At 39.3% G+C, this 18943-nt stretch overlaps 3 protein-coding genes across 4 annotated transcripts in view; 1 reads left to right on the top strand and 2 right to left on the bottom strand.

The window, feature by feature from the left end:
- Window positions 1-115: 115 nt before the first annotated feature.
- LOC140927665 (aspartate aminotransferase, mitochondrial-like) lies at window positions 116-13259 on the bottom strand. Its single transcript, XM_073377343.1, has 12 exons — window positions 13124-13259; window positions 11284-11437; window positions 10614-10742; window positions 10203-10262; window positions 9679-9752; window positions 9118-9205; window positions 8418-8486; window positions 6494-6529; window positions 5836-5986; window positions 4401-4643; window positions 2822-2895; window positions 116-1636 (listed from the first exon to the last, which is right to left on the bottom strand). Exons 1-12 carry the CDS (start codon window positions 13204-13206, stop codon window positions 1514-1516), a joined length of 1284 nt encoding a protein of 427 aa, XP_073233444.1. The 5' UTR covers window positions 13207-13259; the 3' UTR covers window positions 116-1513.
- A 2406-nt stretch (window positions 13260-15665) lies between these two features.
- Window positions 15666-17261, bottom strand: LOC140926601 (uncharacterized). Its single transcript, XM_073376325.1, has 2 exons — window positions 17101-17261; window positions 15666-16378 (listed from the first exon to the last, which is right to left on the bottom strand). The coding sequence occupies exons 1-2, from the start codon at window positions 17163-17165 to the stop codon at window positions 16090-16092; spliced, it is 354 nt and encodes a 117-aa protein (XP_073232426.1). The 5' UTR covers window positions 17166-17261; the 3' UTR covers window positions 15666-16089.
- Window positions 17262-18378: 1117 nt separating this feature from the next.
- Window positions 18379-18943, top strand: part of LOC140927674 (uncharacterized) — an 82106-nt gene continuing 81541 nt past the window's right edge. For both annotated transcript variants that reach the window (XR_012164571.1, XM_073377352.1), the window contains exon 1: window positions 18379-18530. Coding sequence is in view for 1 of the 2 variants with exons in the window: in XM_073377352.1 (XP_073233453.1) it covers window positions 18503-18530 (28 nt within the window). In the remaining variant the exon portion in view is untranslated. The remainder of the gene's footprint in view (window positions 18531-18943) is intronic.

Consider the following 18943-nt stretch of genomic DNA (forward strand, 5'->3'; position numbering starts at 1 on the left):
ACGTTTTTTGGAGACTGCCCCCCCCCCCCCCGCCCCCTTGTCTCATGGTCTGGATGACCGGCTCCCCCTTAGCTAAGGTCTGGATCCGCACGACGCAACAAAAACCACAACACTATTCAAAATCAATTCATCCCATATATTTCCACACAGTTAAATACCTTTACAAGGGCTAAACTACTAAAGAGCTGTTACTACATGTTGTTAAGTCCCAGAGTTACCCTAGCAGGTGTCTTACAGTTCATTGTCACATAAGCTCAGGGACTGAACTTCTTTGCGACTGGAAATGATCATCATCCTGCAATTTGGTTTGAAATTTAGCCCCGTTCCCACACCCACCCTCTTACGACCTTCTGAGCGATTTCATCTGTGGCCGTCGGTTGAACGAAAATTGAAATCATATTGAACAAAACATAGCCTGTATCAGGCTCTCAGATAGTAGGGACGTCGCAAAAACAAGGTGAAACTAAAATAGGACGCTCATGGTCTGGGAAAGAGGGAAAGCCCAGTGCGTTTTTCGCATCAGTTTTCCCGATCTCTGCACATTGCTATCTTGGAGGCGAGAACAGGTACCCTACGAGCTGTGGTTTCTCCAGGCCGGACGCTACGCTACGAAGAGAAGATTGTTTACGTTCTTCATTAAACGCGAAATTAGGCATTTTCACGTTGCAGTCGTGCAAAAAGGCAAAGAAATGTACAAAAAAGTGTGATGCACGTGCAATGTTGGTGGTTTGCTTATTAAACCTGTTATATTTTTGACGTTCTCGTTGCCGTCTCGTTGTTGGATCTTTAAGTCCTTCATAATTCCTGCGAATCAAGAGGAAGTGATGCTATTTGACCTTTTAGCGTAGGCGTCACGTTAACGCGTATGCTCGATGGAAAAGAGAACGGTCACGCGTAGCGTCCACCCTGGAAAAACCACTGCTCGCAGGGTACATAACAGACTAACAAAACATGGAAATTTCCGCGCGAGACATGTTTTTTACGGATTGCAGTCTTCTTTTGAAATCATGACAGTTCAATGAGGATCATTTAGTACGCTGAACAACGCAAACCTGCTATAACGGGACCCACTAGTTAAATCAATGTTCAAAGAATTAGGTTTTTTGTTGTATTATAGGTCATGAAGAACAAATCTACAAGTGAAAAAAATCTACTTTAAAGAGTGAAAGATTTTGCTCGTATCACCTTATATTGTTATGCTCGCCACGATTTCAATAAACCTCAAACTTTTATCAAGGTTAATAACGGTACTAGGTCACATTTTCTGGGCTGTATTTTTCTTATTGCGCAAATTAAAAATACGATCTGTCCAAAAAAGAAATAATAAAACTGAGGATATAAGAAAAATGGAAGCAATAACCTCTTCTTTTTGTCCTTTTCATTTCATTTTTTGTCGGCCACCCTTTTGCATCAGAGTTATCCTTTTTCAGAGAATAACATTGTCAATTTCTAACTTCCGGAAAAGGGAGGGTTGGGTGGGGTTGATAGAGTCGGGGAGAGGGGGTTAAGTTATTTATTTTGTAACTTCGTGCATTGCACGTGCCAAGTAGCCCACATTTCCCGACGTCACACCAGCGATGGAAATTCGGCCATCTTTGGTCAAGTAGATGGAAAATTCTTTAGTAAGTCGTTCAACCTGAAGAGTCAAACAAGTAATTTAGCATACATTATACAAAAAAAAGTTGGCTTGCAATTTTACCAAGGAGAAGAAGTAAAATTACATTGACGAAGACAATCAAGACAATCTTGCATCTGACCGAATCAATTTTGATATATGCCTTGGTTTTTTGAAGTTCTTACATGTAATAAAATTTCCGCAATCTGTGCATCTGAAATAGATTTCCTCGAAATTTCTGTGGTATCTTGGCTTAAAGCTTCGCTTTAAAGCCAATTTTGAACAACCGTTTTTGATATGCCAGCTTTTACAAAAGGTTTTTGTCCTGTGTACTATCAGGGTGTGAGAAAGTGCTGTCCAGTAGTCTGGGACAACTAGATTTTTCTCCCAGGCGAGTAACTTTTCATTCTAACTTGGCCAAAGGGCAAGGACCAGGTAAGCCACCTAACTAAATCATAAGCCAAGTCATGCGTTCTATGACCCCGGGCAAGCAAAATGTGGGAACGAGTTTCCCCAAGCCTCTGTTTCAAAGCGAGGCAGCCATTAATATGAAAATAATTTTTTTACTCTCATGCAAATAGAACTCACTTTCACAACAAAGTTTGCACTTGGCCTCGTTTTAAAAGCCGAGTCAGAGTTGTTCTAACTCGAAATGGCCCATTGTTCAAGGGACAATATAGTAATCCAATTTTTTTTTCTAGCGCTGACCCGCAATATACAATTAAAACAAACATCCCCATAAATCGTTGCTGTCGTCATTATCCTCATCAACAGCACTATCAAAAACCGTTTTAAGCCCAAACACTGACCAACATCAACCTTCCCCTAACAAGATCCATACATAACCAAGAGGGCGGAAAACGTTATAAGAATTAATACACGTGAAAGGTTTCACCAAAAGGAAATGCTTTGATGTTTTATCAAATTCTCTCAACTCATTCTTTAAGGAAATATGTGGAAATCTGTTAGGAAAATTTGAAAGTGCCTAGACTGCTTGCAGTCCGCCTTTTCTCTTAAAATCCGTCTAGTTCTCGGCAAGAGCGATTGCAAACCACGTCGCGGCTCCGCCGCTCACCGCTCGCGTGCTTGGGTTTCTCTTGCGGTAACATTGCAAAGAAAAATAAGAGACTGCTTGCAGTCTAGTATGTGCCAGATATTGGTGCTTAAAGGGTTCACAATAGCAATTGAGAAAAACAGCATCCTTACCTGGTCTGGTTTCAGGCCGGTGAAACAGAACATCCCAATCTGCTCCGTGATATGTGACCAGTTATGAGATGATCCTAGCAAATAAGATATGAGTTATCGACTACCATACGAGTTATAAACCTGTTTTAACTAGTACAGTTGAAGTTCTCCTTGGGACCGCTCTTGTAAGCAATCAGCTCTAGTTACGACCACCTTTGTGAAACCCACTTTGAACTGGGACTTAAACTTTGTAATGACTGAGAAGCTCTCGTAAGCGACCGCAACTACTTTTGGTATTACCCAACAGGACTTTTCCTTTGTTTTTAAGGTCTCGTAAGCGACCACTCAGAGCTTTATTCATATAAATCAAAACTTTAGCGACACTGCGCACTGCGCTAATGGTCTAAAAAATGGACGTAAAGTTTTAGCCGTGTCTATGTAAGATTTTCGAATTTCCGAGAGAGCTTCGACTGTACTAAGTTATTTTCCTCATTGATATTGCACATTGTCGTCTTCTGGTTAAACTGTGGGGAAACGTGCCTGGTGAAACTGAAGGGAGCCGCAAGCGAGCCTAGAAGGTAACCATGACATCCCTGTGAGCAGCACCCACCAGGCACAGTCACACTGAGAACCTCAGTGGAGAGATGCACAGAAAAACATCCAAAGGGGAGGGGGGACTGGGGGCAAAAGAGCTAAAGCTACTGCACGCAAAGGAAGCGTGAGCAAAATGAATGACTTTTGCGAAAAGAGCTGTACTACAGTGCAACCTGTATTAAGCGGACACCCTCGGGGAATACTGTAGTGTCCGCTTAATACAGGGTGTCCGCCTAATACAGGTTTCGATAGATAACGTCGATAACGTCATATTAGGTGTCAAATGCCATTCAAATTAACAGTGGAAACGTTTAGAATACTCCAGGGACTATGACGATATACGTTTACATTAATTTCTTTATCAAAGTGAACCAATTGATCATAGTACCATAAACATAGATTGCAACTCAAATTTGAAGAAATCAGATGAGTGAAACAAGCTCTACACAAACAAAACGAAATAGAAAACAATACAGTACGGTGAAACTAATCAAATAAGTGCACCAAGTCAAGTTTTAAAATGTAAAAATCGAAAAATTTGTGGGTGGCAATTCAAGGCAATCTTTCGCATTTCCGGTGTCTGGCATGTTGGGTGGTGGAATTGAAGTGTCCGTTTAATACAGGTTGCAACAATAGAAATGACCATTTCAGGTACTTTTTAGGTGTCCGCGTCCGCTTAATAGAGGTGTCCGCTTAATAAAGGTTTCATTTAAAGTAGATAAGGGAAATAAATTTTGGGACTTTAACTACTATCTGCTTAACAGAGGGTGTCTGCTTAATACGGTGTCCACTTAATACAGGTTTCACTGTATTACTAAAGCCCTGCTAAAGCTTAGGACCGCCCCACATACGATTAGTGGTGGAGACCGCCGGCCAGCATTGTCTCGTGTTTAACGTCGCCTGAATTACATTTAGCCACATTAACAGTACGGCCATTATTGTAGCCCACAAGCACCCCGAAAGGGAAGCTTGCTTGCAAGCTACAATTATTGTAACAATGTGGTACCTTCTTTCTTCAAATTGTCCACCAGCTGTTGTCGCATGGAGATAATTCTATCAGCCATGCCCTTTACTTCTTGTTCCCACTGAGGTCTGAGTTCAGGATCGCTCAGCACCATGCCTGCAATGCGCGCTCCATGGACTGGAGGGTTAGAGTACATTGGCCGGATCAAAATCTTAATCTGGGAAAGGACTCTCTCAGCTTCTTCCTTGGAATTGCATGTGACTGATACCATTCCAGCCCTTTCGCCTGAAAAAACAAAAAAAAACACGAGAGTAGAGGCCATTTTTCTAAATTTCAAACAGAACTTTCTGTACTTTACTTCGTCCTTTGAAGTAGTTCGCTCGAACTTGGCTGCAGCTTCTTTTTTCATCCCACATGTTCACACCGCTAGAAATTTGGCGACCTGAGTTCACTGGTCATTTGCCAAGTTGTAGTGTTCCAGTTAGTTGTGTTAATGGTCTTTTGAAAGCTTACATGAGATTAATGTTTTATTCGTTGGGGTGGCTCGGTGGCTCGGTGGCTCGGTAGTCCCGACTAACGAGCCGCCGAGCCGTCGAGCCACTAAACTATATAACCTCGACTGAAGAGCCACCGAGCCGCCGAGCCACTAAAATATATACCTATAATCTGCTATAATACATACTAAAGTATATGCCTTCTATGTCTGTCTTATACTTATATGTCTTATATCTTTCTCGTTCTTTAAACACTTGTCGTGACTAGCGAGCCACCGAGCCACTTCTGTTTAAGACCTTAAAATATGGCCCTGTATTCTGTAGTTGCTCCTTTTTTTCTGTTCTATATCCTGTAGAATTCATCTCTTACCATGGTTGTCTTGGTATGAGATGTCACGTGTACTTCCAAAGTAAATAGCAATAGTTGGGCAGTTATCTTCTTTATCTCAATCCCTTCAGGTAATATTGAACAAAGTGTCCTTTTTTCTGGCCACCAACATTAAGTTTGTTGACCGTTTTATAACTTGTGGTTGGAGCACTACACTTATATTTATTCGATTAACTGCCCTGGGCGCTTATTAAATTTTTGGACCTTGAGAGTGGGCGCTTATTCAAGGTGGGCACTTATTAAATTTTCACCATTTTCAGCAAGTGAATTATGTTTATTTGGTAACAAAACAATAAATGCTAATAACAAAACGCGAAGAAGTAACAAAGCAAGGTTTCTGTAAAATACTCTGAAGAAAACTCCGTCCTCGGGGAAGTCTCTTTTTGGAACTAATTCACTTGAGTGGGTGGGATGGGGGTGAGCACTTATTTGAGTTTGATTGGGAGGAGGAGGGGGTGGGCGCTTATTCGAGGCTGGGCGCCTATTAACTTTTTCTGCCTTTAGGATGGGCGCTTTGGAGGTGGGCGCTAATTCGAGGTTGAGTGCTTATTCGAATATCTAAGGTACTTGTGAACATGATAGCCAAAGAACTTACCATAGAGGCCCATGTTCTTGGCAAATGACTGAGCCACCATCACTTGGTGTCCATCTTGAATAAACTGTCTCAGTGCCCAAGCATCCCTGTCGGTATCTCCACTAGCAAAACCTTGGTACGCCATGTCAAAATATGGGAACAACTTACGATCCTGAAAGCCAAATCGACATTACTGTCAAGCTGGGAAAATCAGGATGAGCCAGCAAGCTAGAAAAACACACACTAATTATGGCTGTTACTTGCAATTTAGTTTTCTCATGCCTGATTGGCTTTTTTCTTGCCAAAAAAAAATAACGTTCCAGAAATCAAAATTGTGGTGTTCAGAGTTTTTTTTAGTTCCATAGTAACAGGTTTATAAACACATGAATTATGAAAAATCTTTCTATCAATGCTTTAGGAAAATATGAGAAGTTATAGCATTTCCCTAATTTTTGCCAACTTCTAAAAGAGCCATCAACTTCATCATTTACATTGTAATGTCTCAGTTTTTACAATGCTTTATCACATGACTCATTTAGAATGTTATCTGTTTAAATTTGTACTACAATTTGTGCTATGTGGGTGAGAACATCAAAGACTACCAAAGGATAAGTAACTGAATCAAACAAGATTTATACCAAGGATAAAATTGAGCCACAACATAAACATGTACAGGTACCTTAACAAGTTGTGAGAGTTCTTTCCACTCTTCTTTCTAGAAAAGAAAATAATGTGTGTTTTTAGTTTAATCACTAACTCAATGGGGAAGGTATGCAATGCTGCTCAATACGACAGACACCTGCCCACCCCTAACCCTAAAACAGACACTTAAAGTTGGTCCATGGTTCTCTTGACTTGATATACAGCAAACACATTTATATTAAAGTTGACTCTGTACCAACTCTGTTGATATCCTTTCTTCAGGATGGTTGACTGCACATGTACAGCAACAATACACCAAAATAATGATTAAAAAACCTTGGGCTACCAGAATGACTGATGGAGCCAAGTGTAAGGTGGTTCTAACTTTGTGAATGAAAGCCTACAGTGTTACCATTCAGGGCTCTCACTATGAGCCAGGGGCTGGGGATTTTCCTCGGCTACCATGAGCATGAGCCTCGGCTACTCTTATAGGAAATAAAAAGAAAATAGAACCAAAAGAACTTCCTAGCTGTAAAATTCCCCTCCTACTACCATAAACTGCCTCTTCAGCGTGCAAAGAAAATAATTTTTACAGCTTGCCCTTTGGGCAAGTTGAAGCTAGCAGTTACTAGCCCAAACGTCATTTCCGCTAGCCCCAAAAGCTTTTTGACAAGCAGAATTGATTTCACAGTTCTTCTGTTATTCGAATTCCTCAAAAACACATCACTTGCCCGTCGGGCAAGTTAAAAACAGAATTAACTGGCCCGATAACTAAATCCACTAGCCCCGGGCTGTCGGACACTACTTTCTTTGCACGCTGCTCTTATAAGTCCTGGACTTATACAAGTTCCTAAGGGATTTTGGGTGGGCTTATAAACGGGGGGGGTTGTATCCGGATGGGCTTATAAGCGGATGAAAAAAAAAACGTTTCGAAATGAACAACAGCACTGTTAATCGACGTATGATTTAAATTTATTACTCTTACAATTGTAGCCTTAAAAAGGCAGCAGTAAATCGAATTGAGTTAAATTTCAAAACAAAATCAAAACTGTAACTGGGGCTTAAATCCGGATGGGCTTATAATCGGATGTATTTTTTGTTTGCATGTAGGTGGGCCTATAACCAGTGGGGGCTTATAAGCGGATGGGCTTGTAAGCAGACGAAAAAAAAACGTTTCGAAATGAACAACAGCACTGGTAATAGACGTATGATTTAAATTTATTACTCTTACAAAGGCAGCAATAAATCGAATTCAGTTAAATTTCAAAACAAAATCAAAACTGTAACTGGGGCTTATATCCGGATGGGCTTATAATCAGATATATTTTTTTGTTTGCATGTAGGTGGGCCTATAACCAGTGGGGGCTTATAAGCGGATGGGCTTATAAGTGGCAGTTTACGGTAATTGCATATACCTGGCAACTTGAGATTTTAGCGACACCCTGCCATTCAAATGAAATCTCCACAGTAGCACTTTCAGAAGGTGCCATATGTTTTTTAGCATTTTACAAAATGATATTTGGAAATTTTGTCAAATTTTGTCTTCAGCCACTTTTGGTAGTGGAAGGGTTAACCCTTCAAACCCTAATATCAAAATTGTTATTCTCATTTGTTCTCCCTTTTTTTTTCAATAGAAGTAGTGGCGAGAATTTGTTGAAGTGTCAATTAGATTCCTCTTTCCTGATCATGTCCTCAATACTCCTAACCACTCAGTTTTAAGCATTGATATTATAAGGAGAAATTTCAGGCTGATCATTCTTAGGGTTTAAAGGATTCTCCCTATATGTTTTCAATAGAAGTAGTGGCGAGAATTTGTTGAAGTGTCAATTAGATTCCTCTTTCCTGATCATGTCCTCAATACTCCTAACCACTCTGTTTAATAAAGCATTGATAATTATTATAAGGAGAAAGTTCATGATGATCATTCTTAGGGTTTAAAGGGTAAATACATTGTTGCATACCTTTGGGTCTACTCCTGTAGGGTTATGAGCACATGCATGAAGCATTATCACAGAATTCTCAGGGATTTTCTGTTGAATAAAAAGACACAGAAAATACTTGTTTCCAGAACCAACAATTTAAGAACAACAGTAAAAAGAAACATACAAATATGAACGTTGAAGTTTTGCTAACCTATTTCTAGAATACACACACAGGGTAGCCTTGAAAATGTACAATAAATAAAGCCAATTAATTTTAACTTTGCCTGGTAATTATCAGAGCATAATTACATGTATAATAGGCAAAACATTTACAGTATGGAATGAACTGAAACTAAGTAATTATTACTTGGAGATTATTGATTTTGGAGGGATCTCTCTTGTCTTGTTAAAAATAATGTTAATAACTTTCTTGAATTTTACAGAATCTTTCCCGCCACACAAGAAAAGATCTTACATTATCACTGAGGAGAACAAGCAAAAAGTTTGTTAATTTAACTCTTTAGTTTACCTGTATTAGGCAATTTAGTACATAAATCATTACATTATTTTAATATCAGATCGAGGTAACCAAAAAAATTATTTTACTCTTGCAAACTTTATGAAAAGGAGGATTTCCAAAGGCATCTGTAATCCAACAAACTATATATAATGTGACTGCACCCAAGATTAACAGATCTTCAACACAGAATTTCCATTAGGCATTTTTATGATAACTTACTGAAATATCATCCATGCAGCCTTTGAAGTCAAAGCCACACGTCTGAGGGTCATAATATTTGTACTGCTGGACTCCAAGCCCAGAGTGTCTAAAGGAATAAACAATATTTATCTCTTTCACGTCATGAATTGCACTAGCCTCTGAAGAATCGTTTAGCCAGAAAAGATAACAATAAAAATGCAAAATGAATCAATGAGACAACAGACTTTTTACAGTCCCTCCATCCTGGTCTCCAGTTTCAAATGTGCTGGGACCATGGGCTTTGGGGATTTATAGCAGTAGTAATTTTTCTCTCCACCAACCAAACACCCCCACTCCCACCCCCACCCCCTAAGTAGATTTGACACTCATCCCCACTTTAGATGTGAAACATATGAAACCAAAATGGCCGCCCATAACACAAAGCATTTGATCTCCAAAATGTGACAGAAAAATTAGGGACTACCACACAATTCCTTTGTAGGACGTAGGACAGAGTGAAAAATTATCAAGGATAAACAAGGCAGGTTTTTCACACCCTCTGACTACAAGTTAGACTGACAGTAAAATCATGTAACATACTTGAGAATTGGAGTGTGGTTTCCCCAGGAAGGTGTTGGCAGCCAAACATCCTTGCTACCAGGAAAGAAGCTTTTCTGAAAGAAAAAGATATCATGGATGATAATGTCACAAACTTAACACAGCAAGGGTCCTAAGCAAAGTGAATGTTAGGGTGTTATACACGTCTGGGTGATATAAGAGGGGATGTGCAAAATTAATGTTAAATTTTCATGTCTCCAATAGAAGAGGGCATTTTGTCATAATAACCATGGCACAGGGCAAAACATTTAACTTTTTTCTCCAAGAGCCACTGTCCTTAATATTTCATTTGCCAAACTGGTGACCAATTCCAAATAGCAAATCAAAAGGTTACTTAAGAGAACAAACTCTTGCAGTGAAACTCACAAAACTGTGAAGACCTAAAATATTTCAGGAATGTTTATTGTGTTGTGACATGCAAGGATGCCACAAACTAATACCTGGTTGTTTGCAGTTTAGTCTACCCACACATGAGCATGAATAATATTGAAATTAACAACACAAACCAGAAATGCTGTACCAATCCTCAGAGCTCCAGTGCCTGAGATAGCTTGTGCTGATGCATTCTGTTAAAAATAATAAAAAAATACAGATAACTGTGCACAAGATAAATTTAAATCAGTAAAAGAAAAAATTATTAAAAAACACCCAGTAAACTCCATGTAAATATTGAGTCAAGAACACCTTACATGTAGTCTTAAAAACATTTAAGATTCTGAGACTTCTAATATTATTAATTTAGCTATACATGTGGGTGGTTTTTTCGCAAAACATCAAGACTGTGAGGCCAGCAGAATAGGTAAAAAAAGAAAACAAGAAAGCAATACCCTTCAAATTAAAAAATAATTCCAAACGGTTATTATTTTTTGGAAAGAACATTTGCCACTTCTTGGTTTCTTGGGACAAACAATACTTACTAGGCCATTTTTAATTATGTCACTGTCTTCTCCAAAAGCTAGTTTTGCAGCAGCCCCAGTAAATTCTGGTAAACCATGTATAGGAGCATACTCTTTATCTAGATTCTTGGACAACAGTTTTTCTTCAGCCTGATAAGAAAACAAAATATTAATGATAAATTCAGGATAGAATTAGATTAAATTTAGACAATAAAAGCACTGCAAATGTCCTGTCTAGATTTGCTTTTGTTTCCCATAACACCTGACACAAATTTTCACGGCTGTGCTTGAGAGAATGTTGTTGTAGGAAGCCACAGCTCTGAAACTATACATGTATCTATAAAAATCACAACAATTATTGTTCCTAGCAGTTAGGCTTAAAGCAAAGATTGAGATATTATTTTGTGTCACCCAAAGTCAAAAGGAATTCATCAGAGGCCACAGGGTGTTGTTAGAGCACAGCCTTGAATATGGTGAAACTGTACTCATCAATAAGCGACCTTTGACTTCAATGAGCCTTAAGCAAAATAACTTTACATGTACATCTACAGTGACATGTATGAACCTTCCTCATGAGTGTGGAAGACAGGACTTTTAGGCTGATGAATCAGCCTCCAACTTCAATAAGACCTGACTATTTTATTGTATGAAAGTCATTTATCAAGCGGAAATATTTTGAGCTTGTGCCTACCTTTTTCACTGTTGGTAAAACATAAGGTTTCCCACTATCATCTCTGTAGGCACCAACACCAAGGTTAATTTTCTCAGGCTTTGTGTCTTTTTTGAATGCTTCTGTTATTCCAAGAATGGCATCCGGGGGACCAAGTTCCACATGCGCCCAGGCACTATTTAAAGGACCATCGATAAATAAAAAAATTTATTCAAGCAAACCCTCATTCAAAGCTAAGGCATTCTAAGAGGATTCATTAATTTCAATCTACAAGTTTATTCTGCATGTCAGTTTGGATTTTTTCTACATGTGTAATATTTTCAAGGCTGTAAAAACATGGGGAAAATGTCTCTGCTAACTGAGCATTTCCTGTCCCCCTGGCTTTGACAGAACCAAGTCAACAACTGACTCTGTAAATTAAATTTTTGTGGCAGACAACTTTAAAAGTATTTGATATTTGTCAACGAGTTTTGATATTAATTAGCAGTTTGCTATATCAACAATGTAAGCATTAGACAAATCATAATATCTTTACATTGTTGTTGATTCAAGGGATAATGTATTGATTCACTCTCGACTGGCTTTGGGTTCAGTCTCTTTTTTTTTTTTCAGGATTGTACCCACTGAGCACTCAGTGAGAAAACAAAAGAACACCATGCAGTAAAATTAAAATTAGCCTGATTATGTAGAGGCTCTACGTGGTGGAATATCCCTTTCTTTCGTTAGGATTATGCACTGTGTATTAGACAGGTTCCCACACAGACACAGTATAGATGAAAAAAAGGACAAAACAATTTTACTATTTTCACTTTCATAGAAGATGTCCAATTACATGAAACCTGCAGGCAGAGCATCTTTCTGCCTTCTTCTTGATCAAGGAAGAGAAAAGCAAGTTTTACCCGAAACACGCTACCCTGCGAATGCTACCCTGCGAGCAGAGGCCCTTCGATCTTCCTTTCTTAGCAAGATCGAAGGGTCTCTGCTCGCAGGGTAGAAAGATTACCGAAGTTATGAGCACGAGAGTCTGGCAGGTCCTCTAACTAGATCACAATAAGACTAAGACAAGCAAGTAGCTTGGTAATGCACTTATCGGCGGCCATCCCAGGGGGGTGACCCAGGGGAACCCCTGGTCATTTGCACAATGGAGTTTACAAATCCCCCTAATCAAAACCAAGACTGTTTAACAAAAAGCTACTAACAACCCTCCCCTGGGGGCAAAGAAGTGTGCTCTGCCAGGTCAAAAGGTGCAATATTTCAAAAGAGTTCTATTCAAGGAATCGTAGTTTTCTTCCGAAAACTATAGTCGCTATGCAAGTGAAGAATGGCCAGCTAAAAGGAACAGAATACAAGGGAACATGAAGGTCGTTTACCGTCTTTTGCTGTCACCATTTTGCCAGAACATGTTCACCCACATAGCCAGTCCTTTTGCAGACGGGAATGGCACTTATTTCTAGCCCCATTGCAAAATGGTGGCAGCACTACAAATCCCGTGGGTCTTCCCCTGGGATCCTGCTACAAAAGTGAAAAAGCATTCCCGTCCCCCTATTCCGGGCTTAAAATTAACGACCAAAGTTGACAAATCCCGTGCCATACTCGCGAATGTCCCCGGGGCTACCCTCCCGGGATGGCCGCTGATAAATGCATGATGTCACTGGGCAAGCAAAATTTGAAAGCTACTTGTCCAAAGGAAAAAACTGAAATTCAATTTTCTTTTTCGCCCCTTGCTCTTGAGGGCCACAAGATCTCCTTCTACCGAGGAGAAGCCGCAAAGAGGCCAGTACCCTGGATAACTGTTTAGTATTCTAAACAATAAGGTTGGATATTCTACGAGCAATCTTTACTACGGAGACATAAAACAAACCTTAATCTTGATGATGATATCAGGTACACCCTCGCATGCTTTGATTTTACACAAAACTGACTGGCAAACCGGTGTAAAGCCATGGCACCGTAAGCAGGTTTTAAAAGAGCAACCTGATTTGGAACGGGTGCGCAGAACCTGTAGAAGAATATGCGCTTGAGTGAGCAAGGGCCGCGGCAAGGCATCCTGGGATATCAAACAAGGGCGCCTTGCACAAAACTGTTTGTTTCGTTATCAAAAATTGAACGCGATCGTCGACGTCGTTTTAATCTCCATGATTGTCATCAATATCGATTTTTGCACAGAGTCTCACTATGTGGCTGCTACATGTATGAACGTAAACTGAGCGCCGGGCATTTACGGGATACAAAAAGTTAAGGATGGTCATGGGTCCCATTAAACATCTCTCCCACGGGTGCGACAAAGGTAAAAGGAGCTTAGTTCCAAGTAAAATTACGGTAATTAACGTTGTATTTTGTACTATCTCCAACCGTCTCAACTTACAGTTGCCTCTGAGGGTCTCCAATAGCCGATTCGTTCATCAATTCCGGCCAAAATTTTCCTTCGATCATGTATATTTCGACTGTTTTAAAATCAGCCAGTCCCGTTCCCGAACACCCCCTTAAAAAGTGCCTTGTGCTAGCTCAAGCTTCACTCGGAGAACCTGAGCATAAAAAAGTGGAATAAAAAAGTTGTACGGTCAAGGTGCAACAATACCGGTTCTTTGCAGCAAATTTACTCAATCTGCCCTAATGAACTCGCTTAATCCTGTATGCCATTCATATATGTAATATTACAATCCAGAATATTGCTCCCCTTTTTTTCTAATGACAAATCCTGGCCTTTAATTAAGCCATAGTTTGTTGATTGGAATGGTTATGAAACCTGTCAGAAGCCTTCGTTATATGTTTTTGTACTCCTGACGGTGCACAACATTCAATAGCATTCCTAACATTTTGATTGTATTGACCAATAAAAAATGTCGCATTAATTTATTCCATTACAATTTGCCAAAAGAAAACAAAGGTTTGTGCACGGTCAGAGAGCTTCCATCATAAACTTTATCAATCGTTGTTTTCGTAATTGATGTAGGCCGCCTTTCATAACCAGACTCCTCTAATAACTATGATTAAGCCATATCCCTGATCCCAAAACACCTATTGGAAAGCCTCATTTCTCAGCGGAGAGTTAAAATTTTGGAAAATTCTCAGGTTTTAACAATGTCATGCAAACACTCAGAGGTAAACACAAGTTTGTGACTTGTCTAGTGGGAAATGACATCATTTCCTATGTTTAATCGATATTTATTAGCTTAGAGGAGGGTAATCTTGTTCTCAGGGTCTCTCTTCTGTTCTCAAACAACAGAGAGGGCAGTGCTTAGAGACTCTGGAAGTGATGCTGAAAAGAGGTGAATGACAGTGAAGTATATTGTACAAAAGAAATTTGTCTCTGTTGATGCTCCCAGCCTTCTCATTGTAAATCAGTTAGCCTGTGCCCGGATTCTGGTTAAGTCTGTCTACTGTGGATGCAGCACCAAAATCATCGCTTTTAAGTCCTAACTGTTTACCTCTGGACAATTCCTAGCTATCCCCTGAGTTCAATGCTGTAGCAGCTGGTCATAGGCTGTCTCCTCATTGGACAATTCCTAGCTATCCCCTGAGTTCAGTGCTGTAGCAGCTGGTCATAAGGTGTCTCCTCATTGGTCACAATTAACAAATAACACAAAATAGTTTTAATTATGATTAGGAGAGTTGCTTCATGACCTCCTGAGTTACCTTTCTAATTTAATCCTTGGATGTACAGAGGTGGATGGGAGAGTGCACAGGGTGCACACCCCTTTCCCCCCCCCCAAGATAAGCTCTGGCTTTCTAATACAACTTGTATTCTTAAAAAAAACCTATGTGGTTTATTGGTGTTAATTTTTCTTTTCGTTCTTTTTAAAAACATCGGAGAGCAAGGAGTACAAGGAAGGAAAATAAATAGTGTATTTCGTTTTCTCCCAACCCTACCCCCTTGTGCTGGCGGGCAATAAATCCCCCGCAGTTTACTTTTTATCACACGTGTTGACGGACTTTGAAGAGAAAATAGAGGGCCTGTGAACAGGCTAAAGTAAAACACAAGACAAGGTTGAAGAATTTATGCTAAGCACTATAAACATGGTAGTTTCGCATGTCACATCACCAGTCAGTTATTCCATTCCTTAGTGGTGCCCCCCTTGCTTAGAAAAATCCTGGATTGGCCCCTGGTGTAAATGAGGGGTTTGGGTGCAATCATAGGGTGTGTTCCTTTGGGATGATCCGGATCAGGATTAGTGATCAGAGATCACTTGGATGATAGTAGATCAAATGAACTGAATGCTTGTCCAGAGTGGATTCATTGGTTCATTTCATCTACCATGATCCAAGTGATCTAGGATCACTGAACCTGATCTGGATCATCCCAAAGGAATGCACCCATAGAGTCATCAAGTGTAAAAGTGTTGAACCTGAAAACTACATGACATATTGCCATGCCATAGTTAGGGTTTTATAGCCACTATTGTTTGTCTCACACACAACTTTAACCAGATCATTTAACAGTTACTACACCTCTTGTAATGCTGTGATCACATTTTTATAAGAAATTCGTCTACTCATATTTCCAACAAATTACATGAATCATTTTTTTCAATAACTGGCTACAAAAGAGAAACTAGATTCCTGGTGACAATGTTTTAACAGGAAATCATAACATGTGCCTTGAAAGCTACCCAATATTGCATGACTGTATAATCTGTGTAACAAACAGGCTCTAACCACAGTTTAACTACCAAGAATTGTGCCTTTATTGCAGAAAAAACGACGTTTTTGCTGTTGTTCACTAGTGAAATTTTATCTTTGCTACTTACTTTTCTTCAGCTGATTCTACAAAACTGCAAACTGAAAAACGGAAAAAATGTTCTCATGGAATGAAAACTTTACTGCAGCTTAACTCCTACCAAACTGTTTTTGTAATTCTCGGATCAGTTTTATGGCCCACTCAGCTCCACCTGCGTGTTGCTGGGCGATTGCAGCTGACATGGCGTAGTTGAAACCTTCAAAGTCAGGATAAAGAAAGTGCACGTTTTTATGAACTCCTGAACGATCTCCACAGTCAAACTTCCAGTTGACGACTTTGTCATCATGTTGATACGACCCACACCTAAGCCTTCCTTCCTCGCATATGAACATTGTTGTTTTGTCTTCTGCGCAAACCCAGTCCAGGATAAGAGCTTTTCTGAATGGAAAAGAGAATCAAAGTTGAAACCATTGTCACATATACCGCCACATAAAGCTAAACAACAGCTTCAAATTTTTTGTTTAGTTTTGTTTCCCGGAAATGATGTCCGGCTTCAAGCATAGATGACATCATCAATAAAACCAGTGGATATTATGTCTTATATTTCTATACTCGACATAAACTATTAGCATTTTACCTCCTTTTACCACCTAGCTTTTCCCAATCAGTAGTATTTTTTTTTCGGTTTTCATCCACTAAAAGGGCTATCAAAATTTTCCACTTATTTTTGTGTTTTCTAAGAAGTGTCACTCTATGCTGCTTTTTTTTTGCCCCTATTAAAACTTGATTGTAATTCTCAAATGATTTATTTTTTCATCTAAAGATTCATGAACATTCGAGTAAAATTTTACCATTTTTCTCGAATTAAACTCTTGACTTTTCCCCTGGCGCTTATAACTTGCATCCACTTGATCTTTTTATTGAAGACCCGACCGAGCATTCGATTATGTCTTCTCAATAGCGACATCGATATTACTATCACTTTTTCTCAACTTATGTATCTCAAAATATTTCTCCGCACTGTAATGAAATATGACTTGATGAAAAGCATATTTTGAGTTCATTAACTGATCAACTACACAAAGCAAAGAAGACCGAAACAGTTTGAAGTGAGCCTTCAGAAACTCTTTAGGAAAATATTCGATGTTGCCCCCACTTACCCTCTCGCAGAGTTGGAACAGCCCGATATGGGACAAGCCATCTGTAACGCAAACCACTGCGGCATTTTAACTCTTCGTTTTTCTTCCTTGCAGAGTTTCTTGCTGTCTGGCTGGTCTCCTGCAATAACTGAGCGACTCTAACTTTGGTCTCTTTTTAGATGTTGTTTTTTTCTCCAATCAACAAGCGAGAATAAGGGGCTTCCCTTAAATGAATGTCAACAAATCGAGACTTCCGGAGTATTTTTGAAAGGGTTTTTTTTTTCTCGCTCCAGGAATGTAGTTTATGAGGAAGGGATAATTCCCTGCAGTGAGCTGTCTAAACAAGTACTGACGATCTTAATGCAATCATGAATGAAAAAGGTTATTTTGGAAGTGGAAGTATTGGGAAGTTAAAAATTTTGCTTTTCTTCATCATTAATAATACATGTACTTTCTCAGAGAGTTTTTATTCAGCAAGAAGCAGTAAACCAAAGCGATTTAAAGTGCAGAGTTGAACAAGGCAATTCTTGCTGCTTGGTATGACTGAATAGGGACCTTGAGTTTCGAAGGCGAAGAAGACTGCGAGGACTAGATTTTCTCAATAATTAATGTAACGTGCGCATGAACCAGGCTGAACAAACATAGCATTTCTTGGAAGTATTTTTCACTTGCGGTGGAGGAAATGTTTCCGTTTTAGATGATAAACAACAGTTTCTAGGAACAGTTGAAAATGTATAATGTCCATTTGTGTTGGTGAAACAATATCGATCCCAATTTTAATTTTGTTTCGTATATAATAATTCTGTTTTCTGTTTTGGTTAGAGGAAAAGAACAGAAAACGAAAAAAAAAAACCCTAACCCGCTCTCAAGTAGGTGTTTTACCCTTAGAATTTAAATGGAAAAAACTCTGTCAAATATTAAAATGCTAGACTGAACAAAACAGATAGTATTTCTTGGAGGTGTTTTTCCCTTGCGCGGAGGCAAATGTTTCGGTTTTGGATGATAAACAACAGTTTCTAGGAACAGTTGGTAATGTTTTTAAATGTCCATTGGTGTCAGTAAAACGAGATAGATTCCATTTCGTTTCTTTTTCTGTTTTTCTGTTTTTTTTTTTTTTCTGGTTAAGGAAAAACAACATAAAAATGAAGATAAAAGAAAATTAATGGACCCCAACTCGGTTCTCAAGTATAGTATTTGCCCTAAATGGAATAAAAATTATCTCGAGTCACGCAAGGCAGAACAAACAGATCGCATTTCTTGGAAGTGTCTTTACCCTGTCGTGACGTAAATGTTTCGGTTTTGGATGACAAAAAATCCCCTCTAGGGAAAAAACCCTGAACAGATTGCCTTTATCCTGAGGCGAATTTATTTTTTATTCAGACCGACTCCAAGACACCAGTGTGAGCGGACGAGAAGCTGGAGGATGGCGCGACACTATCATCGACAAGGGGGTACGTTCAAATTTTAGGTAGAAGACCAGATTTAACCATTTCTTTTCTCTCATGTCTATGTCGGTATATCGTTTGCAAGTGTGCGAAAATATAAAGTGCCTTGTAAAAGTGTATGTATCAAGGAATGTTATCTTGTAATTTATCTAGAAGCGTTTAAGGTCCATGAAGGTCCTGGTGAAGGTCCGCAGCGACCAACTTCTAAGGGACTTCAAAAATGGACGTCCTCCCTGACAATGCAAGGCACCGTTTGCATTAAAGCATCTAAAAGCCTTATAGCAGACCTTTCTGGTGTATAATCCTTCTTCATTGTACGGAAAACCCAGATAGCAGGTAAACCATATCGGGTAGGAAAGGACTTTTGTTCACGCGGTGATTTCTGATTGGAAATTTGTTCGCAAAGAAGCGGAGCTGCG

Source organism: Porites lutea, chromosome 2, assembly GCF_958299795.1.
Source record: "Porites lutea chromosome 2, jaPorLute2.1, whole genome shotgun sequence".
NCBI classification, from domain to species: domain Eukaryota; kingdom Metazoa; phylum Cnidaria; class Anthozoa; order Scleractinia; family Poritidae; genus Porites; species Porites lutea.